Here is a 27043-nt window from a genome sequence, read left to right on the forward strand (position 1 = left end):
ATTGCGCTATTTTTGTTGTTCAAATATAACGTTTCAACCAAGGGCTGTGTGCTTCCACACTTTTCGAGCTTGTTTCAAAAAGTCAGATATTCATTTTAGGGGCCCTTGAGCATCTGGAAAAGCCGATGGTCTGGAATGACAAACGGGGGTTCACTGCATCGTAAATGGAAGGTTTGCACTCAAGCGGTGACAGACAACTCCGTCGCCTCCTCGATCTCGAAGTGTTGTTTCTGCTTCTCCCTCGCAGAGGCACGTTCGGATACTGTTCCAGGACGGCGAGCGCAGCGCCGTACGGACCTTGCAGTGGCGCGTGGGAGAGACGAGCCAGGCGCTGGCGCAGCTGTGCGCCGCCACCTTCGGCGTGTCCGACCCGCAGCAGTACGCGTTGTACTGGCGCAGCGGCGGCGAGATGCGCGCCCTGCCGCCTCAGGCCCGGGCCCAGGACCTGGCGGGCCACAGCGAGGGAGGACCCTCCCTCTCCTACCTGAGGACCGACCATGACTTCAGCAAGATGCGGCGGCTCACCAGAGGTGGCGCTGTGGACCTGAGCGAGTCGGTGTGCGAGGAGTGAGTGGGAGCGGAGAAGGAAGAGGAGGCGGGAAGGAAGAGACGGATGTCCGCAGGGGGGATGTGGGTTGGAACTTGGCGTGAAACGGACCTGGAGCAGAACTGCGCCCGTGTGGAGGAGGGTTCCGTTTGTAACTTGGGCTGCGGACGGATGACGTCACGAAAACGGCCGTCCGCTCAAAGACCTCGATGCCAAAGTTTCCAGCTTTTGACTTTGAACAAGTCTGAAGTCATCTGGCTTATGAAAAGCTCTTTGTGCAGTTTTGCGAAATCCTTGATGTCCTGCTTAAGGTCCGTGTACTAGTATGCTCTTTGAGCCAATTCAGCGCACTACTAGAACGACTATACTGCTTAAGGTTGTCCTTCTCAGCACTTGTAGTCGAAAAAAAACATTACCAGTAAGACACAGTTGTTCTACTAGTTCACGCTAGTAGAATGCATGTCTTACTGGTTGCATTTTATTTTCAGTATTGCCTTCCACGACTGTACGACATTTCTGCACACAGGCAAAAAGTTTGGCATTCTAGGACGACTACATGTTGCTAGCGAGGCAAAACTGCTAGTGGGTATTTGATGCTGCTACTACACGAGGGTTCAGGAGGCTACTAGTGCATGACACACACCGAGCAGTTGGGCCTAGTAGTGCAGCACAGTAGTTCACTAGTAAGCCAAAAGTGGCATTAGTAGTGGAAAAAAAAGAGAGTTGTTCTACTAGTGGGCCTTAGGCCTTCTAATCGTGCAGTGCATTCCTAGTGAAGACAAAGAGTACACTAGTGCATAGTCCTCTATAGGAAATGTGGCTCATCCATTTTTTTTCTTTGTTTTGGTGTTTTTCTGCTTTCCCTGCAATTGTGGTGAGGTGTCTCTTAGCACGACGCAATGAGGTTCTTCTTCTTCTTCACTTTCGGATTCGAGAGACACACGACCCCAAAGTCAGAGTTCAGCAAACAAACCCTGACTATTCGCACAGGACAGGGACCAAGCCAAGACCAGGGGTGGGGGTTACTATATCGCAAACGACTATCTTTAGCTGAGCAGCTAATTATTGCCGAGTGATCAGCTCCGGACCTTTCTTTTCATCATCTTGAGAGGTTTATCACCTTGCTCTCATCAGCGTCAACCTCACAAGGAGCCTCGTCTGCCCGTCGGACCTCGACTAGAATATTCCGTCACGCTGCTGTTCGTTGTCAAGCCAGCTGGAGGCCAACGCTAGCCACTCTGAGCACTAGGTGAGTTCTTTAGCGAATAGATGTCTGTTCGATTCTACCGAAAAATTCCCCAGTAGGTAAGTCGGCGAACGGTGAATCGCGATTTGGTGCGAAAGTACTACTGTACTTCCTGACAAAGACTGGATCGATCTGACCGGAAGCGACTCTCGCAGACTGTTCAACTCCATGTCTTGCATTTGAAACTAACTTTGATTGTTCGGCTTGCAGGGCGGATGTGTGCAGCGCTGTGCGGGCTCTAACCAGCAAGTGACGACTATGTGTTTTCAACATAACTGCATGCTTTTTTTTTTTTTTTTTTTCATTTTATTTTTTAAATTGCATTTTTTTGAAAGGCTATTTGAATGTGACGTGTGCATGTGTTTGTTGTGTGAGCTCGGTATTCCTTTTCACTGTAAATGTGCCAGGTAAGGTAATTACGAGAATAAAAAAAAAATGTTGTGCAGCTGTTTTTTAACTGTTCCCCCCCCACCCCCCCCTCAACATATTTGAATGAAAGCAAGTTCAAGAGAATGCAGTAAATATTTTTGCATTTCTTCCCCCCACACAAACATCCAAAACACCAGTATCCCTTCCCCCTATAATCAACAAACAGACCTCAACAGACAGACAAGAATGAAAGGGTGGGTGGAAGAGTCAAAGAATACACAATACAATGACTAAATACAAATAAAATAAACATGAAAAAACAACAAGTACTTTTGAAAGTGGTGTCCCCCAAAACATTCTAAATGATGAGGCAAAACAAAAGGATTACTGGAAGTCTGAGGAGTCGAGGTCGTAAGATTGTCATGAAACATAGCGAAAATGGCTATTTGGGGAGAGGGATTGATCTTTAAGCCTAAAATGTTAGCGATGGACTTCAAGACAGATTGGCAATAATTAAAAAGGCCGTTCATGCTTGAAACCCCTCCATAGTAGCTGAATGACAACAATTGTGCAAGGAAGAGTGGGCCAAAAATATGGCCACAAAGTTGTGAAAGACTGGGCAGTTCTAGAAAACGCTGGATTTCACTTGTTGCTGCTGAGGGTGGCAAAACCAGTTCTTAGCTTGAGTGGGCCATTACTGTTTCGCACAAGGCCAGGTATTCAACGACAGGTATGAACTACTGAAAGCTATAGCCTTAGGAAGTTAACCATTTCATTTCAATGTCCATGTGTTAAAATTAAAATAAATAAGTAAGCCAACCTTCCCAACACGGCCGCCACGTAAGCACGTAGGGTTAGCCGGGCGGCTACAGCGCGTTGGCGTACCAGTCGTCATATCTACCATCGGAGTTGCATTGTTAGCGGAAATTACCGTCAATTTGGTGAGCCACAGTCGCGGCTCCCCACGCGAAGTCACGAGGAAGCGTGTTTCAGCAGGTCAATGTTTGACTGTGGTCGCTCCAATGCTTCTCATTGACTTCCAGTTTGCTGTCTTGCTAACGATAGAAGCTAAAACCCGGAAGCGTTACACAATGTAACTTTTGGGACGCAGAAATTCCCATATATGAAATATTTGTTTTCCTGATGGCTTCGACGATGACTGTTAGAATGTTTTTTTTTTTTTTTAGACTCTGTTAAGGCACCACGTGGTGGTGGGTGGGGGCGTACAAACAGCTCATTTGCATATATTAAAAAAGACCATTAACTATACCATTATTACCAGTTATTAAAACGGAATATAACGTTCATTTTTAAACATAATTGGGCTATTTACATGGCCTCTGATTAAAAAACAAAAATAAAAACAAAACTCAATGCAGATGCGAATCTTTTCTTTGCATTTACAGTTATGCCACTAGATGGCACTTAAGTCATGGAAGGGACACCTGCCATGATGGAGCGCTAAATTGCTGGCGGTGATTCAAAATAAGCCTTTATTTAACTTGCATTATATCAAGTGGCCTGTGCAAGTTTGTATTATAGCACCAGATGGCGCTAAAGTACACCAATTGTAAATTTGTACGGGCATTGCTGAGTTCATGAAGTAAAGGTGTACTACCGACAACAAAATGGGCATTAGTATGCAAAAGGAACCCAGTAGGAAGTGGGGAAATGTCATGGTTGCACAAAATTGAGGAATGTGGAACAAAGCATACTTGTTCACTGAGGAGCACACCAAATAAGTCCATTGTGGTTCTGCTGTGGCAGTTGGACCGTGGGCCACACAGGCCAGTTTCCCCCCAGCTGGGTAATGGAAACCGATGCTGAACAAAACAAAACAAACAAGTTCAAAAAGATTCAATATAAATGTATAGGACTTCAAAATTAAATACATTTAAACTGTAGAAAAAACAAATACTGATTTAAAAAAAATAAAAAGCTCAAGCCGCTGTCAACATTCTGAACATTTAATTCAGTTTTGCTTGTGTGTAGTTCAGGGCTTTGTGCGTATGTTCAATGCACTCATTGCCACATCGCCTTGAAAAATACTTTTAAGCTAAACGCTTATTTTACAAGGCGTCGCTATAAAGCCAAAAAAAAAAAACCAGAACGTGTAAGATCCTTTTTTTCTGAGAAATAAGATGTGCTTGCAAATAAATTACTGTTGCTTAATTGCTTACAAATGATTCACCCGTTTGAAAATCCGCAAAACCTGTCCCACACATTTGCAGGAGGAAAGAAAACCCGTCGTTCACGGCTCTTCTCTTCTTCTTTGCTGGCTTTCGAAGCGCATTTTTCCGATACAGCGCTAGCACGTTGGCGCATCTCGTGCAACGCTGATCAGATAGAAGTTTTCGTTAAGTCAGAACTTTTGGAGCTGGAGGTGGCCAAAAATTAGACGGAGGCGCCGGCCTCCAAATTTTATATGAAGGAAAAACACTGGATGTAATCATTAAATGATGGCTCTTTATGTAACTGGTCGCTTCCCCACTGTGAGGTTCTTTCAGCAGTGAATTTGTGAGCTGTGATTGTGTAGCCACCGCGGGAATGAAATGTTTTCCCAAATGATTTTGTCAACAAGTTGTAAAAAGTCTCTGATTGCGCTGCACTGGACGCTGACCTCTAAGGAGAGCAGAGTCAAGTCAAGAATGAGGAGAGGGAATAACGCCGGTTGAAAGCCTTCTCAGGTTTGCGGATTAGGAAATCTAATTGAGTAGGATCTGGAGCCAAATGTTTACCGAAAACAGCTGCTTTAATAGGCACTTAGAAGGAATTAGAATAAAATTTTGGGGGTGTGCGTGCCTGGGTTGACAAGCCGGGCAGCGATACAGGCGATCTCTTTGTTTTGGACGTGTTCGTTTATGGCCTCCGGGGACAGGCAGGAGCCAACAATTATGCGGCTTGCTTGACGTTCTCTCGCGAGCCGTGTACCTGACCACAGTGTCTTGTTTAGTGTTGTACACGCGAGGCAAAACCCGCCGACAGCATTTGGCACCGCGTGACCCTTTGTGCCTCTCTTTTAGCTTCTTAAAATATATCGTTTTGAATTGGGACGCACTGACGTGAACGTGAAAAAAGTAAAGAAAAAGAACAACTCTGCATCGTTTTGAACGGTTTCTCAATTTCCATGTCCAGCAATAACTTTTTGTGATGATCCATATAGAAATGTGCCTTTTGTGTTAGGTTATACTGTGACCATATACCGTAATTTCTTGTGTATAATGCACATTCCCCCCCCCCCCCCCCCCCCCCCTCCAGAATGGCAAAAGTCAATGGTGCGCATGATACATAGGTATAGGGGAAAAATGCAAAAGAAAAAAAAAAAACGTTCCCATTTTAAAAATGTATGCCGCTATCTCGAGGTTATGAAAAAGCTGCACACTTGCATTCCAATATGACACCCCCACCTCGAGGTTATGAAATAGGTGTAGCCTACACTTTTATTCCAATATGACAGGGGTACATATGATTGCATAATATAACATAACAGTTGTGCTCATAAGTTTACATACTCTGGCAGAATATGTAAAATATAGTTTTTATTAAATACGACTGACGACTGAACAACAACAATCATTAATTTCTTTATGGTTATATATATATTTTTTATGATAATGCTTTTCTGAAATGCTTGACAGTTTAATTTGAATCCCATTAAAATAAAACTAAATGTGTTTCGCCTGGCCCTTCAGCTTTTCTTTAAAGAATTGTACCCATCTTACAAATTCTGCCTGGGTAATCAAACATATGAGCAAAACTGAGTTTTCTCTCATTTACCAAATAAAAGTAGGGCTGTCAATTCCAAAATAAGAGCAAGTAAATAAAAAGAAATTATTACGTGTTCAAATAAAGTGCTTAACTTCAGAATAATTATGTGAAAAAAACAAAAACATACAGATAATACTTCATGTTTTGATTATATGTGTAGAAGCAAAATCATGCATTGTAGAAATGCATTATACATCGGTAGAAGGGTTTTCCAGAATTTTGAGGTCAACTTTCGGGGGGCGTATTATATATGGTTACGCATTATACACGAGAAATGATGGTAGATATTTGAGGCCTCTTCTACTTGCACAGACTATATCGATATTTTATCCTGGTGCATCCAAATCTGATAGTAAGACATAACGATACATTTTGATATCAATATTTTCTCCTATCCTAGTTGGAGTTGTACAATGTCAATATTTCCTGTCGGTGTATCGACAAACGGTACATTTTCATTTCAAAGTCAAAGAGAGTTTTGTTGATTTACGTGGCCTATTCCACTTCAAAGCAAAACAATGAATACTGCTGTCTTCAACGGCGAAAGTACACTAAAGCGCGGGTCGGGTTTTTGTAATCATGTCTCGATTGGCCCTGTGGTTGCGTTTCCAACACGCTTGAGCAGACGTTTGAGGGCAAAAACAAACTAGCCCACTCAGTGTCCCATGAAGGGGCATGTAGATGGCAAATTCCTGGCCCGCTCTTTGAACACATGTGACAAGCAGCACTTTGACTCGTGGCCCAAACGGGACCGATCGAGCGGCTCTGCTTGGGCTCGGCCTCAAGGGGAGACAACCAGGTTACTCATGCGGGGGGCGAGGGGGGAGCCTGACCTCTGAGGAGAATGTTTAGCTAGGAAAGCTACCCTTGCGCTGTACATACCGCCGCCTCGTGCGCACTTGTAAAGTCGTATGAAAATAAACTGCAGCATACAGAGAGAAGTAATCCGCTTTTAAGCATTTCCAGTACCTAAAAATAAAGCGGCAACCCAGGAAAGGCAATATTGAGCCAGTGATCCCACTTGTAATATGAGGATGTGGCTTAGCTATGCGCTTGCCGCTCTCAATCTCAACTATTCATGATATTTGGGGGCATAGGAGGGTCAAAGTTCAAGACCATCTTAGGAACCTTTGATGAACAACAACAGCAACATAAAAAAAGGATGAAACCTCAATCTTTCGATGGTTTGTCTTCCTTTCCTGGGGTTGATAAACATTTGCGTTCGTGCGCTCGGCGTGTTAACGGAGATTAAGCCGAATTCAAGTCTGCGTGTCAGTCAGCAATTCAGGTGGCTCATACCGCACATACCTGCGCTATTGTGTGCCTCGCGTTCTCTTGGAGCGCGGACGGGGACGTCGCTTGTGCGCCTTGTTTTTATGGCAGCTTCAAAAAAAACAAGCAAAAACCAGATATCCCAACAATGTGGGCCTGCTTTGTACTTCATAAATTGTCTGACTTGCCATTTAGAATGGGGAAAAAAATACCAGCCCATCGAGTGTTATCGCAAAGCTCACCAATTATTAAAGCAGGTCGAACTGACATTTGACCACCTGCATGTGGGAGGGCCTCATAAATTAAAAAAAAACCAAAAAAAAAACATTTCGCTTGGATTTCTGGAGAAAATGCACATACCACAACTGGCCACAACATTAGGTTGGTCTGCACACGAGGGTTTCCCTTTTGGTGGGCGTTCAACAAGCTAGAAAACACAACAAGTTTATGCAATCATGTGTATTCTGGTGAAAATATTTGTATTTTATGGCGCCCTCAAAAGTCACTCATTAGCGCCCACAGGAAAGTTAGAAACAACATTTCCACTGACACCAGTTTCACGCTTGAGACTTGATATACAGTAAATCCCCGCATATTCTCAGTTTGGCATTTTTTGGGGAACCTATCTTCAGTTATTTGCTGAAAAACTTGCCGATTTGCTGTTTTTGTGCTCAAGCCAAAACCATGTCTAATACAAAAATGGTGCTTTTGCACCATGTGGTGGCAAACACCCATGTCGAACTTCTTTCATTTAGTTCGGCCATCGCTTTGTCTCACGGCAAAAAAAAAACAGTGATTTGCTGCCATCTTGTGGCATCCAGAGGCAATTACAAACCTTTCTGTTCGGGCTTCGTTTTTGTAGCAGGGAGCTTGGTCCCGATGACTAGCGAGTGGCGGCATGTCTATCGTAACAGGAAGCTCGAAAACGTCGCAAGGAAACAGCTGTTTCTACTGCCTTTGCGAATCGGCCACTCATTTCGACAGGTATCGGAAAAAGGTAGGCCGTGCGAAATCGCCAAGCTTGTTTTGGCTACGCCATCTCATAGCATCAAAACGTGGGCGAGCGAGTCGGGGATCGGGGGGAAAATACCGGAGCGATTGAATGGCATTTGGACCTGTCAGTGCGGAACCACTACAGCCCAGGAGCTTGTTTCTTTAAGATCCCCCCCCCGTCCCCTTCCACCCTCCCCTTCTCGACGCACGACTGGCATGCAAGCATAAATTTAGCAGCAACGTGTTCGCACCGGGAGCAACATATCTGGAAATGTTACATCACATGTCTTGCGACGTCGTTTCGGTGCGGGACCGCGGCTCGGAGCTAAGCTGAGTCACCCAACCCAGTCATTCCCGTTCCCCTCCCCTCAACCCAACCCTCTCCCACGCCCCCTCCGCACTGTCACACAAACACACACACAAGCACCAAGCAGAGGGAAAGAGACGCGCTCACTTGTCTCCATTCAGTGTGCAAACGCCGAATTTGGGGAGAGATGACGGGGGGCTGCCGGGTCGCGACTGGACTGGTTCTGTTGGCTGTTTGGCTCAAGGTAAGGTTCGATATACTTCCATTAGCACAGTTCTGGAGTCAACAAGCTCTTATCATGACAAATTACTTTCAATCATGCTCAATAATACAGTAAGCAGTTCATTATTCTACGATATGAAATCTATTGCGATAAGATAATACAGAACAGCTGTAAATTGTTCTATCATTGCAAAGTTAACAGTATCTTACCTTTCATCTGATTTAGATCAATTTGGTGATAGTAAATACATATACAACCATGCATTTATTTATACAGTACCTTAAGGATATGTAGTTCTTCATTCAGCAACATTTGGATGAATTGTAAATATAAAAATAATGACTTGGATTGATTGTATAGCGCGCCTGTAAAGGATTCATTTAGATTCTGGGTATTAGAAATGTAAAATCGCGTTATATCACGTTATAGCGCAATAAGGGATGTAGCGGGGGGAGATTACTTTAAATTGTTTTGAGTATTCCTCCAGCTGAGTGCATCGCTGTTTCTATGCGCCATACCCCCAGGAAAGACCCCAAGTCAATCAGACGGCGCGCGTGTCGTCCTAATCGGCGGCGTGTGTGCAATGCGTGCCGCCAGCTTGCACTAATCACCTCTCCGGCATGTTATCTGCTCCGGGCGGTCGTGGAGCTGAAACGGAGGACGCGAAGCACCTGTCGACCGCCTCGCGCTGGTCCGGCCTTCATTTAGTCCACGCTTAAATCGGTGAATGAAGGCCGTCACCAAGTGCTGTGCTCAATCGCGTATCTGTACCTTTCTGGCCTGACAAAAGCTACAAACTGTTACCTCGAAGTCCAGGAATTCGACTCGACCTTGAGGAACTTTGGGGTTTATCTCGAAAACACTCATTGGCAAGACTTGGCTATCTTGGCTCTCTGCTCACCATCCATACCACCACCAGCACTCTCCATTTGAGCAGTTTTATGAACCTCTTTGTTCCCAAAATCTGCACTACTTTTGGTCAATCGTTTTTTTCAATTTTCTGCCCCAAATAATTGGAGCACTCTCCAACAATGACTAAAACTCGCCTCCTTCATCACAATATCATTGGTCGGTATTGGGAAATCTGTTCTCAATTGCCTAACCAGGATAAATAGAGGTTGAAAAAGAAGAAAGTACTGAAACATGCTGATGGCTTTAGGTGTACAATGGCTTGTCCCTGGGATAGTAGCGTTAAAAAGGTGCCCATTTCCAGCTTGGGAACCTACGTCTACATTTTGGGCCTTAGAACTGGTCCAAACATGACCTTGGAGTTCGCTAATCAGTCGTCCATGAGGGTAGATTGTACTTTGACGGGACAGGAATGCCCCCCCGTCCCCGCCTGTAATTCTCTTTATGACAATGGCAGAGAGGGACACCAAAACATGACAAGCATGTGTGACAGGGTTAGCATGAGTCAGCGCAATTGCTGGCACCACAGTGACCCGTGTGCTTGACTTCAGACAGCGGGGATCAACAAGTGGTCCCGGCGACTCTCTCATGTTGGACCTCGGGTCAGGGTCTCAGCGCGACTATTCTGGTGAAGAAGAACGGCACTCTATACTTGTGTGTTTGGTCTTCGGAGGTCCTCCTCCGTGTGATTTGCGTGTGCGGGCCAAGTGGCCTGTGGCTCGGACCCTAAATGGAATAGACCTTCCTTTGTGGGTGACATAATGGCATACCTTAAGTGATTCTCGTAGGGCTCTCACGCCATTCCCTTGATTACTGCGGCCATGCAGAATCTTCATGAAAAAACAACCCCACCCCAAAAAAAGACAAATGTGGCCTTAAGAAGCACCTATCTGCTTCTTCACGACAACTACTCAACAATTTCAACAATTTCTCTCGCGTCCCAGTGCTCGGCCGCCACAATTGCTTTTAATTATTCTGCTGGAATTCACAAGGAAGTCGGGAACAAGAAGCAACAAACTGTTTTGTTTATTCAAGGAAATGGCCCCACTTAACGTTTGACCGCAGCCTCCCGTGGACAGACACGCAAGTTGATGGCCGGGATCCAGAAGGGGGTTAAGTCATGTAAACGGTCCTAAGTGAGCAACAACATCTAGCGGTTTCCCTGCGCCCCCAAGAAGTCCCCCTCTCCTTGATTGCGTGATCACAAAGATGCCGAGAATGTCCATTTAGCTTTGATGAGGGCCTTTGTTGTGGGAAGGAATGGGAAGTGAATTAATATGGAGAAAGATCGTCCCAGCCGACGAGTTAAAGGAACATCTGGCCCTGTGATGGATGGATGGATGGAGCAAGTTTTTGGAGTGTGTTAACAAGAACCACTGTTTTCAGTTACACAATAAAAGCCTTCATTCTCATCATCTCATTGTTGCCATCTGGTCTTCATCTCTGGAACGACGGCTGCCGAGTGTGGCATTGCTTAAAAATGCGTGTATGTGTAATGTCAAGCCAAATTCAAGTGGTACTTATGTTTGCAAAGGATGAACTTTTCACAGAGTGTTGCTGGCTTTCTTGTTGAAGGTGTACCGCGACGCTACTGTTCCAAATTGGGACGAGCGGGCCTTTATCCCGCCAGAGTTTGGCCGAAAAGCGCCAACTCCATCCCGCTCTCACTGCTGAATCATAATAATAATAAAATTTAAAAAAAATCACAAGGAACAGACTAAGAAATGGCAGATTCCAAAGAAAGTACTTGCAGTGGACACTGACAAAGCGCGGCTGAAGGCAGTGGAAAATGCCACAGTAGGAATCCCGAACTGACACACTTGCATTTGAAATCGTTGCGGAAACTCAAGGGTTAATACAGTGGTACTTTGACCTAAGTGTGCCCAAACGTACACGTTTTCCAAGCTACAAGGCAAAACTCAACTCAATAAATCATCCGCAAATAGGTGAACCTGCGGGTGCCGAACCACGAATATGTGGGGGTCCTATGTAATACCCTCGCATGTGGGCAAGGAGAGCCACAGTTGCCGATGCACTTTCGGCCATTTATTGAACGGAACAAGCAGTCAAAGACATAAATACTCGCAAGGGGCTGTCATCAGTCACAACTCACGGCCAACTGCTCACATGCAGACTAACCGACTCCACATCCTGACGTCGCTCACGAGGCCACGCCTCTTAAAGGTGCACATCCAACACACCAGTCCAACAGTACATTCAGTAATTACACTTCATCAAATCTGTTTATTTCTTTGCATTCTCTTCTATGTTTTTATACAATACAGTGCTGCTCTGTGGTGGTTTTTGGGGGGCTGGAACTGATTAATTAACTTCAATGAATTTAGATGGGGAAACTTAATACGTAAGTAAATTGAGTTATGAGCTCGGTACCGGAACAAATGAAACTTGTAAGTCAAGTTACCAATCAACTTTGATTTTAAAATGCCTGTGTTCGGACATTTATAATATAGAGTGATTTGCATTTAATCTGGGAAAAGGGCCAGGTACTAGTTTTTGGGGTAAGATAATCAGGAAAACCAACAGCAAAAAAAAAAAAATATATATATATATAGTGAAATTATAACAGTTGAGGCAGAATTGCTTGGATTTCCTTTCATGGCCACTTGTCACCGGGGAGAACGTGGCGGGCTCAAGCATAAGTGCGCCGTCATTGCCAATGAACAATGACTTCATACCATGCATTGCCAAGGGGCTGCCAGTAGATGGCGACCTTACAGCAGAGGGGCGTTTCTGTCCATGTTCATCCCGAGTGTGATTTGTGCATCTGGTTGGCCCCCGAGCCCCGTCCTCTCTCGTCCTTTCTCCTTCCTCTGGAGCCTCGTGTGAGTGCGCTTGTTTCTCACCATCCAGGCTCTGAAAAATGTTGCACCCCTCCATCTGTCCCTTGCATGAATGCAATTGAGCGCTATTGATTTATTCCCGTTTGTTTGTCCCGAGCTGCGTCATCTGCTCACCATATTTTTCACGAGTGCAGCATCTCCTCACCCGTTCAGCTCTGTCGGCCCGGCCCCAGGCTTGACCTCAGATCCCTCCGCAGGGCAGGAACTGCAGCGGGAGCGCGTGGGAGTGGCGCTAACGAGAGGGCAGATCACAACTCTGGGCACCCCCCCTCCCCCCCCCTCCTTCCCCTGGGGTGACATCTAATTAGAGGCAAGTGGAGGTAGGAGGTGTGTCCGCTCTTTAAGTGTTGAAAAGGTACTTGGGAGAGTTGTAAAGCTGGAGGAAGAGGCCCCCGTTTGACACTTCAGAGGGCATGATGAGGAAAAAAATGGATTAAAAGGTCAGTGTTGAAAGACGAGCAAGATGAAGGGGAGGTTTTTTTTTTTTTTTTCTTCTGAAGCTTTCATAAGAATTCTGTACTGAAATAATATAGCGAAAAATGTATTTGGCGGCGAGCGCAGGACACGGGCCGAACACAAACGCAAGGGAGTGAGAGGGGAAGTCGTATGAAGGATGCCCACAGAGCAAAAAGGCCAAGCAGAGGAAATGTACATGATAAGCTGTCGCATGGAGCAGATAAACTAGCACAGTCCTGGAGCAGGGGAGCCGACTGGCGGTAATTCCAGATTCCGTGGCGGCTTGAAAAACAAATAGAACGGCGGCTATCTGTCTCCTGCTGAGGGGGGCGGAAGGCAGATTGGATTTGAGTGTGAGAAACGTAGACCGGGGAGGGGGGAAAATAGCTCAATCTACTGCTAACAAGATTGACTGTTTTTTGCGTGACTGCTTGGGTGGTGTGTCATATCAAGTCATGCCATGTCACAAGCGTTCACTAATAGAGTAAGAATTTGTCACAGTGGCGGAATAACTGATGTTCTCCCGTCTTTGTTCCGGATCAAATTGCTGCCGAAACAAATGGAGAGGAAACAGAAACAAAGCAAGTTCGGTCCCGTTTTGAACGAAATGTTGCGAGTAAATATTTCAATATTGTGACCGGACTGGTGCAAAGTGAACGGAGTGAGTAAGGTTCCCCCTGGCCGGAAAAGTTAAAATAGCTTTGTGTTACTTTTGTCCCCTCCTCTTTTCAGTTACTGGACTGTCATTTGTCTGTTTTTCAACACAAATCAGTCATACCAAGATCAGACTACAGGATTTTAGCCCCGATATTGGCCTGATTAGCTATCGCGGGGGATTTCCCAAATCGGGCCCAACATATTTTGTCGGGAATGACAAAATTTATTGCAGTGTGACATAATCCATGACCAATGATTTGGCCCTACGGTAGCCCTACGACGCCAAAATGAAAAGTCTAGCACGTTTGATTTGCTTGGATATCGTCCGTGTAGTGTGACCTATCAACGACAACTCTCCGACAGCGCACCTCGACGTCGACCAATAGGATTGTGTATTGTGACCACCGCATTGCCTCCCGTGCCTTCTGTTGTCAACATACTTGCACACCGTCGTCAACATTTATTCACACGCACAAACCAATGTTTACCGAAGGTTTGGAGCATGATTCGACTGAACGCCGGCATGTTTACGTACAACCGTTAGTGCTAGCACTGGCTTGCTAGGATACATAACGTTGCCTGCTCGCGAGCCAAATCGTATTAAAAGTATGTGAACATACCGCGAGCAATCCTTGAATGAACGTCCTCTCCCGAGCACCGGTGACGACCACCACGCGTTTTTCCTCATTTTGTTCTTTTTTCCCCCCACACAATACATTGGCGCGATCCATTGTTGTTGTCGTCGCCACAGTAAAGAGTATCCGTTGTGTTGACCGGTGACACGTTTTCTGGTTCCGCCTCTCCGACAGTGTTTGATTAGACAAGTTAAAGCCCAGTGATCGTAAAAGACGGGATACGGTGGTATCGGAATATATGTCGTGCAGTGTTGCAACTGTCTGACTGAGCTTAGGCAAGATTTTATGGCAGTAGTCAAACAGTGAAAGACCAAATTTGTCTCTTAGTCTGATCCAGCCATTAGATAGAGCTATGTTATTTTCTTCCATTTGGCTCTTGTGTCTGTATCCCAAAAAATGCTAGCTTGGAGCCTCAGTTTATTCTGACTATATTATTGCCAAAACTTTTTTTTACAGGGTTACGGTTTACTTGTTAAGCATGCTGTTTATTCCACTTCGGAAAATACGGTATTAGTGTCTAATCCTCAATTAGTACGAGAACCTGTGATTGATGAAGCACTGTAGTGCGAGCAAAGACGCCACGTGTTTATGTCAGGTGGCAGCTGGGAGCCTAACTTTAAGACCTAAGAGTAAACTTGACTGTGAATTCAATGTGACCTTATTTATTATTATTATTTGTCTTCCATAAGCCTGCACCATGTTATTTCTATGCTGAGCAGTGATGGATGTTTGACCTGCTGTACAATAACCAAAACAAAAAACAACATGCACCCGCTGACAACTGTTATTTCAAGGCATCGACTCGCTTGGCGGCCTTTGTCTGTGCCTGGGGTTAAATGCGATGTGCCACTGTGGAATTTGATCCCGGGATACCGTCGTCTGATGACTTTATCGAAAGTCTTGCTGGGATCTCAGTGAGGGAGAGGAGAAAAACGCAAGGTCCCGTGCGGCTAACGTGTCGGAAACTGTTGTCCACTACTGCATTTCCAATTGCCTCCTTTCCGGCTGCTGACAAGCATGCAGCAAGAAGAAAAGAACATAAGATTGACCTATTTCAGATTTTATTCATTTCATTAATCTCTGGAAAAAAAAAAAAAAAAAATTTTCTGTCATAAATCATGACAAAAATATACAGTACATGTTTTTAGGCATTTTAGCTAAATATAAATATATTGCTAGATACAGGGGGCCAGTCTGTCATAACACAAAGTGGCAAACAATTGTTTAACAGTTATTTTGCCAATGTGGGGAGGAAGGAATGTGTGATTTAATTCTGACTGACAAAGCAGGAATGTTTCCACTTGTTCGCAGCGCAATAGCCGCCATGCGTGTATCGTCTTGAATGTGTGTGTGTGTGTGTGTGTGTTTTTAATGAATAGAAGTCGGGTATCTGCAAGAGGTTGATTGGCAGGAGGGCAAAGCTGGAACGGGCTCCCTTTAAGCGGGTACAGACGGCTTTATCAACCTATAGATTAGTGAAATCGTTACATGATGGGCAGGTTGCCAGCTCGTTGCCAACAAAGTCAACAGAATTTTTCTCAGTCCAGCCACCGACAAATACAGTGGTAACTTGACTTACGAATTGAATTCATTCCGTAACTCAGCTTGTAACTCAGTTTACTCAATGCAGGATGCTGGGCAGATGTCTAAGCGTCTCCTAACCTCAATTTTTAGCTCACAACACAAAGCAAAACATAAAAATAAATCACTGCCGCTGCATCAGTTGTAGCCTCGTTCCATCTTCTTCCCTGTATCCGGGGTCGCCTTGCCTCTCCCCAGCCGCTTCATCTAGTCTCATCCGAGGGGATGCAGCCCCAGTGTGTCCTGGGAGCCGTCCGGGGGCATGCTGACTAGATGCCCCAACCACCTCATCTCACTCCTCTCAATACAGAGGAGCAGCGGCTCAATTCGGAGATGACAGCGCTTCTTACCCTATCTCTAAGGGAGTGCCCGGAGACCATGCGGAGGAAACTCATTTCGGCCGCTTGTATCCACAATCTTGTTATTTCGGTCACGACCTCCAGCTTGTGATCATAGGTGAAGGTAGGAACGTAGATCAACCACTCAATCGAGAATCCTTCTTCACCGCAACAGACTGATACAGAGTCTCCATTACTGGAGATGTCCGCCTGCTGATCTGCCACTCCATTCTTCCCTCACTCGTGAACAAGCACTTGAACGCATCCACTTGGGGCAGGATCTCCTCCCCAACCTGGAGGGGGTACTCAACCCTGGTCCACTGTTCCATGGCCACGACAAAAACAACCCTGCTCCTCCCGAATCAGAGATTCGGCTTTCCGACTATTAGTTGTACGTATCATGATATCAACTGTATCGTGACATAATCAGCTGTATCACCACGATTGTATGTTCCTGATTTCCACTCTATTAACGTGGGTGACATTTAGTACTTTGCACAGAAAAAGGCCAAGTGTTCTGCAAAAGTGAGTGCAAAACATGTTAATTAGCAGCAAAATCCTGGCAGCTGGCAACCCATACATTTATTTGCACACCAGTTACAGAATTTATTACTTTTTCCCCGGCGCCAGCGAATACGCTAGCTCGTTAATGAATAATGATTACTCGCTCGCTGTTAATATTGCAACACATGCTTGTAATTGCTGTGGCTAATCCGTGGCGACTTTATTGCAGCGGGAATATTTTTCTGACAACCACACTTAGCTTTCACACAGGCAGTTTATACAGCACGTGCAAATGGGCGATGTACTGTACATGAAAGACCGCCACTCACATACTGTATAGTGAGGGTATGTTTTTTATTAAATCAAGCAACCATGCAATTTGATGCAACCATATGTATTTGTAGTGGAACCTAAGGATATTCTTGCGCTGACGTGGCTGGCATCTTTGCGTTGAGCTTGTCTCTGTATCTGTATTTTCCATTAATTGTCTACTTTTCTGGACGTTTTCAAGCATATGACACCAGCAGCGCACAGATGTATTTATGTCGTATATCCTGGTTTCATTTCATCATACGGAGCCTCTCCCTTTTCCTGGAACTAATCGATTTCTGGTTTCCTGCGCCCCACTAGTTGGACTCTTCAAACGGATGACTGCTGCTGCAGAGTAGAGGAAGGGTCACCGAGGGCAAAATTATTTCCTCTTATAGAGTGAAAAGGGATGGGGGTTTTTTTCGTTTAGTTTTTTTACTGTTAACACTCCATGCAAGATTGTCAGGTTGAAGTTATATTGAAAGTTGTCGCTGTGCCCCAGTGCGTTTGAGTCATGGACCCTCAGTGAACCTGCATGCCCTGGTAATCTGGATGACGGAAGAGAATCAGGGCAGTTCCACCACTTGTGTCTCATCAGTTTCAGGCACACCCAGCTGTTGTCATAATTCTCCCCATTTGAAAGGCCTTCTGTGCTTCTGTCTTCTTGACCTGTCCAAGTCACTGGACAGGGACAAGACTGATCTTTCTTCGGTGGGATAGGTTCCGCCCTCGTCTAAAACTGTTCTCATCAACCATGAGCATGATGACCTGAAAAGCAAAACTATAAACACAAACACGGTGGCCATTTTGGCGCCCACAATCGTCTTTAAAGAAAATACACTCTCCAAAACATACTGCCCTGTCACATCAACTGTATTTCAACTAAATCCTGACCATTGTAGGGTAGGATCAGTAGGATCGAACAGAGTTACCTTGTCAGAAACTTCAACGTCCTTGTTCGGGTCCTGCTTATTCTTGGTGAGAACTCGAGAGACGGGTTGAGGGCAATCAGTTTGCAATGGTATCTTTCGTCCAAAGTACCCTTGTTAATACTTTCTGGAGCCAAGGGGCGGAACAGCATTTGGCACCTCGCTGCACTCCATCTCTCCATCTCTCGAGTTGACATGTATCCTTAGGATCTTTGTGTCATGTCTGGATATGTACCAGACCCACAAAATGCAATGCTGTTACACTATGGGCTCAATGAACAGCATTATAAGGTTTTCGGTTGCAGAAACAATTTGGAAGCGATCAGACTGAAGCCTGAGATTCCAGAGCAAGACTGAGCTTGAATTTCTGAGATGAGTATGCACATTTTGAAACTTTTTTCATGCTGCATTATATGTTACAGACGGAAATGTCTTTGGGCATTTACAGTATATGCCTGGATGTCTTTGAGAATGCTGGGTGTAATTATGTCCAGTTCCTTTCAGCACTTTTTGTTCCAAACTCAATTGATCTTTTTGGAGTTTTTTTTAAAGTAGGACATCCCCTGGATGTTTTAGGATATGGCCAGTCAAGACCTTTCCGCTGACCCTCTCAGCTGCTAAACTAGCCATTGTCTCGTTGTAGTCTTGGTTTAAAAACTCAGCTCTGTTTCTCTGGTGGGTAGCCGTGGCCAAGTGGTTAAGTGGTTACCCTTGTTCAAGACACCAACCGGGAGAAAGAATGTGGGCAAAAAACACACATCAGCTTGACAGAGCTTGAGAGGATGCGGCTATGGACCATCCACTCCCAATATCTCCCCGACCCACAGCTGTCGTGTCCTTGAGCAAGACACCAACACCCTGAACTGCTCCCTGGGTGCTTAAGTAGCCTCCTGCTCCAGTATGTGCCACTAACAAGTGTGTGTGTGTGTGTGTTTGTTGTGTCCACTGCTGTGATGGGTCTAATGCAGAGGAGGAAAAAAAACGACTAATAAAGATGATTATTTTTCTGTGTAGCTTAAGGGCTCTAGACTCCTGTTGGTGAGCCCTTTAGTGAGTTTAACCTGCTTGTTTGTTGGAAAGGGGAATGACAGGGTTAGGACAGCCAGGGATTCTTCAGCACACTTGTTCTGTAGCTATGCCCGACGTTGCCAAACCCTGCTCCCCACTGAGATGACCCTGGGCATGCGCTCCAGCTGTACAAACATAGCCTTATTGCTGAACACACTCATGTTTAAGCTGAGCCAAATCCAATTATTTAGCTAGCCTTGAGACTCCCCCCGCCCCTGTCTTTTATATATATTTTTTATATTTCAGTAGCACATATTCAGCCACCATGTTCAGAACATGAGCTGCTCTGCCAGGCTAAACAAGCCTGACAAATATGCGCCAGTGTTCTCTTCTACATTACTTGTGCATGTTAGCTTCAGTTCAACTCTAACTTTGACACTTTTTAGCCACCTTGTTTTCAAAGAGAAAGATCAAAGTCAACAGGGAGGGGATGCAAACACTCTCATGATGGCCAATCAACAGGAGCAGCAAGCACCTAAGAGTCAAGCCCATATGAACATGAGCGCGGAGACAGTTTTGTTCCCTTCGATCACCTTACCTGCTCACTCTTTGTTGCTGTTGTTTTTTTTTTGAAGTTTTAAGATGATCCTGATAAAACAACAACAATGATTTTGAAGCTGCCACATCACCCTATAGACCCCCTAACTTCAAAGGCTGGCTGTGCTCCAGATGTCAGGAGTATATATCATGCAAAAGCTCCTTGTTGCCAGCTATTGCATGAGAGTGACAGGGAAGTTTGAAGGATTAGTCAACATACTGACAATTCTCCTCCATTATCGCTGTCGAATACACCAAGGTTCCAGACACACGTTTTCAGAATGTCTTTTAACTTTACCTTCTTTAATGTTTTAAGCAGGTCCCATTTTTGTCCCCCCCCCCCTGCTTGTAGGGCACCTTTCAATGATGTCGACGGACATAATTGTATCCTGTCGGAGTCACATTGACGAGACAATGGTCGGACCAATTTACACTGTCACACCATGAGATTGGTGACAAAACCCCAACTGTCTGTGATCTCCACTTTGAGACCCCTAGACACAACACAGGCTTTTTAGGGGTGAACCTGTTCTCATGCTTGAGTGTGAGCTCCCGAGTGATAATGGTTTTGACCATCGCCTTACTTGTATCATTAGGAAAACAGCAACTGGATGCAGGCGTTAAGAGTTAAGTTAAAGGCAGTGGCCTTGCTTACTGGTAAGCTTCTGAGCACATTAAGCCAGGTGAGTTGCTGGTTTTTAATGACGAAAACAATAATGCCTTCCCTGTTACAGGCATGGCAGCATTCCAGATGAGGTCAGGGATCAAGAATTCCACCGATAAAAGCATGTCGTACGGTATGTTGGTAAGTTTGATCCACAATTTGGCGAGCAGGCGCTCAAGAGTGATGGGGCAGTGACCGGACAGAGCTCTGCAGTTGAGCATGGCAGATTTTGCTGCTGGCTGAAGAAGTTTGGGAAAACTCGGTGGTACAAATTTCTTGGCCCTGTGGCGCTTGTGCGGGAATCTTCACATACTGCATTTTCTCCTTAATGGTCCTTGCTTTACAGTGCCGAGATTTCATTTCCTTCATTGAGTGTGGTCATGATTCGGGCCAAATGTTCTGTATTTCAAAGAAAATAACTATTACTGCATTGGTCTTCTGGGAGGTCTGGCATGGGCAGCCTGCATGTGTTTTAAAAGGGAGGTCTGTGTTTGGGGAACTGCCACGGTCGATTCTACAGAGACTTGCGTTGTGATGGCACATTGTTACAGCCTAAACGGATAAAATTATATCAATTGACCAGAATTGAGTGTGTTCTCAATTGCGGCTGAAGTCAGGCGAATAGTAAAGAATCATGTTTCTCTCACATTTCTGGCACTGTTACAGTTGAGTGACAAAATAATTGAAAAATGACCAACTTTGCTCCAGAAATGCCTCATTCAAGGTAACATTTTAAAAGAGGAATTTTATGAGTGTTATCTCTTAGGTCAGTATGAACTTGTGGAGTAACTCCTACTCATTGCTTGATGTGCTCAGACATGTTGTTCCCGATTAAATGGAAGCTTCATTTTTGCACACTGTATTCTACTGGTGGTCTTCAATCATCCAGTGAGTCTTACCTTTGGAGAACGCAAGCAAACAGTGAACTAGTGGAACATTGTGCCACCCAGCTGTCAATTTGAATCCCTCAACGATGCGATATGATAAGGGCGGTCAGATGTTTCTGGGCTTTGCGCAGAGTGCAGCTATGAATAATCATAATCTAGAGCAATGCATCTTCTTGGTTCTGGTAAGGAAATTATCCATGAAGTCTTTGCGATTTTTAAATTGGCATTGGCATTACATACTCTTGGTTAGGGTAAGGGAAATGAATCAATTATCCATGGAGTCTTCGGGATTTTTAAATTGGCATTGGCATTAAATAGTAGAAAACATGTTTTCTCGCTACGACAAAATTTTTGTAGCGAAGAAAAAAATTAAACCCCAATAATTTTTCTCTCACCTGTTGACCATTAGGTGGAGTGGTGCCTGATTATCGTCAAGTACGTTTAACAAAAAAAAAAAAAAAAATTCCTCGTCTTGAAGCTGAAAACACCCATTTCGAATGTACAAAATCAAAATCATCATGCTAACTTTGCCAGCCCGGGGAACCTCACTTCGGCTTCCCATCTCTTTGGAAACCTCCTAGACCAGTTCACAACATTGAGTTTCACACAGGCAAATAAGTGAAACTCGGTGCTTTTATTTTAATTGAAATGATTTGTGGCAGTTATTGCTCAATATGCAGTAACAGATGCCCTTGCAAGTTATTGCATCATCAGAGCAAATTTGGCTCGATCTGATCTTGATTGAATTCGATCTCCACAGACTCCTTTATCTCTGCCCTACTACATTAAAATTAAGAACATTTAAAACCTCTGCTTGGCGAGAAGCTAAATAATGCATTAGTCAATCTGCTCTTGGACCCAAGGACAGAGGAGAGGCAGAGGAGCGAAAGATGGATCATTTGGGGGAAACAAACCCAGGATTGTCAACCCTCGCTTGCTTGAGTTTCACATTCTTACATAATCTCCCGGCTGTGTTACATGCTGCAATCGGCTAAATGCGGGGCCAAGGCCATCAATCACGGCTAGAGTCAGTAGTCAGGAAAACAAGTGGCTTTTTTCCATCTTTAAGTGGGTGTGATGGAGGATGCATTCTGGGTGGATGGCAGTCCAACTGAAGCCTTCCAGCTGCCTCGTTGTGATGCGCTCACCCTTGGGAGAATGTCAACCAAAGCAAGCCAATGAAAATAAATGACCTGAAGAAATGTAATTAGCATCTGGGAATCTACGGTACCTCTTTAATGACCGTGTAACGTTAGTCCGTCCGTCTAAGCGTTGGTCCAGTCTTTGAATAGACGCGCTGTAAGGAAATGACGAGCAGCGGTGCCTTCACTGACATCACCGTGGGAACCAAAGCGGGGCTGTCATGACTTCCTGCTGCTGATATGCACTTTGAGCACCAATGGGCCAAAGGTGTCAATTTCCTCTGCGACACATGAAAGTGCACTGTTCCACTGAACCGTTCCAGGGCTTGCTGTAGCTCCGCACGTTTTGGGTTTTTGATTGGACGGTTATTAACTTTGCTGCTGTTTTGTGAGCTGTCAAAGGGCTTCTGAGGGCCTCATTAAAAACCTCCACGTTAAATGTAAAACCAGCTATTACTGAATGGGACAACCGTACCATGTCTGGTGCAGAGATTAATGTAAGCGGTAAACCTATTTTGGTCATTTGACAGTTTCCCTCAGTCCGTAATGGCTTTTAAGGCCTCCGGCGGTGGATTTCACAGGTCTTTCTGTTTGTATTGTCCCACCACATAATCAGCTCGTACAAGCTTGGCCATCGTGACCACACACATGGTCGGCAGGTGGGCTCAACCTCGAAGGAATTATGCAATTTTCTTATGTTACACTCTTTGGTCAAACTTTCAAGTTGCAGTCAGTTTTTGTCAGGTCCGTCGTGATGAGCCATGATTTATAGCGAGGCAAGGGCACAGCCGGTATGAACATTATAGTATTCGCTCCCTGTTTGTATTGCAGGCCCATATTTTGCGGTCCCCAAACGGCAGCAGATAGTTTAAGAAAAATGGCTGCCGACAAGTATTCATAAAAAATGATGGATGCTATAACATTCGTAAGATGAGTTATCCAGTTCCCTTTTAACCCCTGCACACAAGCTTTTACACTAATATGCTTTATCATGCCTGCTTGAGTTTACAGCTGTTGCAACAATTACCACTTAGTTGCCTGGATCTTCCCATTCCAGCTCTTCCCAAAGGTGTTTCAACAGATTGAGGAATGGATAGTCACAGTGATTCCCAAGTTGTTCCTGCAAAGTGGGATGCATCGAATGTTCTTAGTAAAGAGTCCACGTTCAGCCGACAGACGACGCTCGAGAGACGGAGGAGTTGTAAGAAATGTGGCAGATGGATTTTGATACTTTCAAAGACGGTTTTGAAGAAGATTTGTAAGATAATTAAAACGATCCATCAGGAAGTGGAGAACGTGATGAAAGTGCTGGTTTGGTTTCTTAGGTATCCTGTGTGAAAAGGGAAAATTGTAACCAGGAGTGTTCTTTCGCAAGGCAAGCCAAGACTCTGTCGTGGCCTTTATGACTCCTCACTGTCGCATATTTACAGAGTAGCCACAAGCAACTGTAAACACAAAATAATCCCAGGGTTTCATCATGATGAGTAGAAAATCTCACATTAGGACCAGGACTAGGTATGGCAAAAGTCCTCAGATAAGAGAGAAAAGGTTCCTTTTATTTCCTCTGATGAGGCGAGCAGTGAGGGAGGGGAAAAGAAGGCCACAAAGTTTCCTCTCCCAAAATGTGTGAAGTGAATGTTCGCATACTTTAAATCCCTTTGAATGTGGATTAGCAAAAATAGCTTTTCTTCTTCCGTTTTATTCAGTTATGAAAAACGCCTGTCGATATTTCAACATTGGATGTGAACTTATCAAACGCAGACATGCCTGTAACTCAGGTCCAGGGTTTTGGTCTCAGGTAGCATGGCCAGAGTCACTCTCTTTTTTTCTTTCCGTTTTTTAATTTATTTATTTACATTTTTTTCCAGCCCAAACAGTTGTAGCTGACACAATGTCAATTAAATAACATAAGGCTCCTGTTACTACTGTTGATTAGCGCTTTTGAAGACCCAGTGTAACCCTGAGTTCACTTCCTGTATGCTTCCCTGCACGAGACTTTGAAATAATCGTACTGGCCTCAGAGGTTAATGAGTTGTTGACCTAGTTGTCTGCTTTACTTTCTTCACTTGCCCTTTGTCACCTCGAAACAAATATTTTAGCCCGTGTGGATACCTGCTGGAGGAGTGGCTGTTTTCTAAACCCTCTGTCAGGTTTTAGCCTCATTCTCTTAGTCTCAACTGTTGCCACCGTTGTGACATCAGACAGTGGACCTTCGAAATGCGACTACAGTCTGTTCCAGATACTTGAGGGATTCCAGGGTGTGTTTAGTTTGAATTGTCAGCACTGGTGGTCACGGACGACACGCTTGGGTGCAGTGCTGGATGTTTTGGCCGAGGTTTCAAGTTGCATCAGTATTTTGATAAAGCTTTCTCATATTGGTCATTTGTGTTCCCATACTACAGTAGGTCCATTAAATGTGCATTGATATGTTGTGTGGGGGGTCTTTAAACTCTTGAGACCAGTGGAGGAACATGCAGTTGAATCATGTTATTAGCTTTTCGCACGTGTATAAAGTGAATTTTCGTGGTTTTCAAATCTGACTGGCGTGCCTCCAATGTAGTCATTTTGCTGGTGGCTAGGAATAATCAGCATTCAGGGTTTAATGCATTCACCCCAGCCCTTACACCAAATTTGATCCAACCTACTTAGGAGTACAAATATTTCCTCAGAAGGCCTCACTGATGAAATAGTTGTTTCACTGTGGAAATCAAACAAAATGTGGTCCGGAATGATTTAGAATAATTTTTTTCCCCCACAACTTTGACAAAAGTGAAGATGAAAATCTGAATTGATCAGTGTGCATTCCGTTCTTCTTTTTTACAGAGGGGTACATCCTGGACTGGTCGTGAGCCATTGGCAGGCTACATATAAACAAACAACTATTCACACTCGGTCTTCAACGAACCTAACGTACGTTTTTGGAATGTGGTGCTGCTTGTTTTATTATCTCGGGCAAAATTGTACTGAGCGGACCAGACACCTGTGGTGGCATTTCAGGGGTGTTCGATCATCAAGTATCCCCGCCCGCGCCGCCGGCTCTGCTTGCTTCGCTCTGACTTGGCAAAGGCAGTTGACCCGTGTCATTGCCGGGTGTTTATGACCCACGAAGAGCAGCTGTGGGCCCCCTGTTCTGTGAATCCTTGAGAATGCGGGTCCTGCTGCGTTGCTAATGGGCCCTGTCCAACATTCCTCCCGCCTGTCCCCGCCGCACGAGATTGGATACGAGTTTATGTTCCTTGACATCACATCCTTCCCACATTTCGCCTGTCAAGAAGGACTTAAATGACTGCAAACACACACAAAGCTTTCGTACAATATAAATGATGGGCATGCGTCGTGAAATGGATTGTGCCAATGTTTTTGCAATGCTTGCATTTACATTTATCTTGCGTTGTGATGGTCATTTTTCGAGTTACTCTTGATGATGGAATCGCTTGTTTCCAGGTTTTCGTGAGGGCCAACAACGGAGATGCAGTGTTCATCCGGGAGTTCACCCTAATTCGACGAGACCACCTCTCAGAGGACATTCTCCACGACACCAGCCAAAAACCTGAGGACCCGGTAAGTGATTTTTAATTCCATGTTGGGATGATTTGTATACATTCCTTAATAATTCCTGTGGAAATGAAGCTGTGTCCCTTGGAAGCAAAAAACTGCCAATAAATCAAATGTGTTTACACGTGGGAGGATTCTGCTTGCTAATTATGTGAATGGGACGTGTAGGTGGAGTTGTGGGCGGTTTGACATAAAACAGTGCGGTGGATGCAAATATGCACTCGCAGTTTCTACATCAACTAGTTGAATACGTTGAACCCCCGCGAGGGTTAGGGACCAAGCCGTGCCGTGAATAGCGAAAGTCCGTGAGTAATAGAAGGCCCCCTAAAGGAGGTTTGTAATTGCTTATGTATGCCGCAAGATGGGGGCGGCTATGCAGTGGTTCACTCTATTCGACATCCTTCCGTGTTGACGCGAATCAAGTATTGAGATTTTTATTTTCATGAAGCCGTGATCAGCCACCCATTAACATACGCCATCACCAACTGCTGAACCGGCATGCATATTTCAGTGCATTTTTGTCTGTACTCAATGGTATATTCTGTATTTAAGTTAAGTTAATTTTCTGTGAAAGATGCTTGTCGCAAAAATTTGGTGGACTTGGAGCCCGAATAGATGAAAAGCAAACGAGTGATGTGACCAAAAACTTCTTCGGCGTCTTAAGACGAGGAGGCCCCAGCCTCCCAGGAGCCATATTTGTGATTCCTTTCAGCACTCACATGGTCTCGGACTCCATGTTCCGTGTTGGATCTCGGTTCAATATTGAGCTTGATTTGCAGCCAAGATAAACGCAGCTTAATTAGCGAGCGCTCCAGGAGGCAGATCGCGCCCTCCGATGAGTGTTCACTTTGACTTGTGTGAGAATGCCAGGGCTGCTTGGTGTGCATTAAGGCTGACCTCGCCTGCACCCTTTACCTCATCCCCTCGAGAGGGGCACGACATCTTTGTTTTTCCTGGCGACCGCACTCTGATCTACTTCCGCAGACTCAAGTAACCGCACACGAGCGTAAAGCATGTCACCATTCTGAGACAAATATCCAAAGTTCATCAAAGTGTGAAGGGATCTGATGACTGAAATTTTGGCTGACTTGAATGAGTAAGAGTGAGGATTATAGGATAATTCCATTTTTTTTTTTCCACTGAGGGGAAGTTTTCCCAGACAATTTGCTCCTGTTCTTCAAGCTCCAAATCTGTAACATCAATGTCAGTTTAATTGAACTCTTTCAAAGCGCAGTTTGTAAGCATCCACGCGGAGTGAGATATGAGACGCGGGAGAGGAAAACTGC

General features: G+C 44.8%; 1 protein-coding gene across 2 annotated transcripts in view; it reads left to right on the top strand.

Moving 5' to 3' along the window:
- Positions 1–8607: 8607 nt before the first annotated feature.
- adamtsl3 (ADAMTS-like 3) overlaps positions 8608–27043 on the top strand; it is a 48560-nt gene continuing 30124 nt past the window's right edge. For both annotated transcript variants that reach the window (XR_009786833.1, XM_061764162.1), the window contains exons 1-2: positions 8608–8746; positions 25647–25763. Coding sequence is in view for 1 of the 2 variants with exons in the window: in XM_061764162.1 (XP_061620146.1) it covers positions 8690–8746; positions 25647–25763 (174 nt within the window). In the remaining variant the exon portion in view is untranslated. The remainder of the gene's footprint in view (positions 8747–25646; positions 25764–27043) is intronic.

Source organism: Phyllopteryx taeniolatus, chromosome 23 (genome assembly GCF_024500385.1).
Source record: "Phyllopteryx taeniolatus isolate TA_2022b chromosome 23, UOR_Ptae_1.2, whole genome shotgun sequence".
Classification (NCBI taxonomy): Eukaryota; Metazoa; Chordata; class Actinopteri; order Syngnathiformes; family Syngnathidae; genus Phyllopteryx; species Phyllopteryx taeniolatus.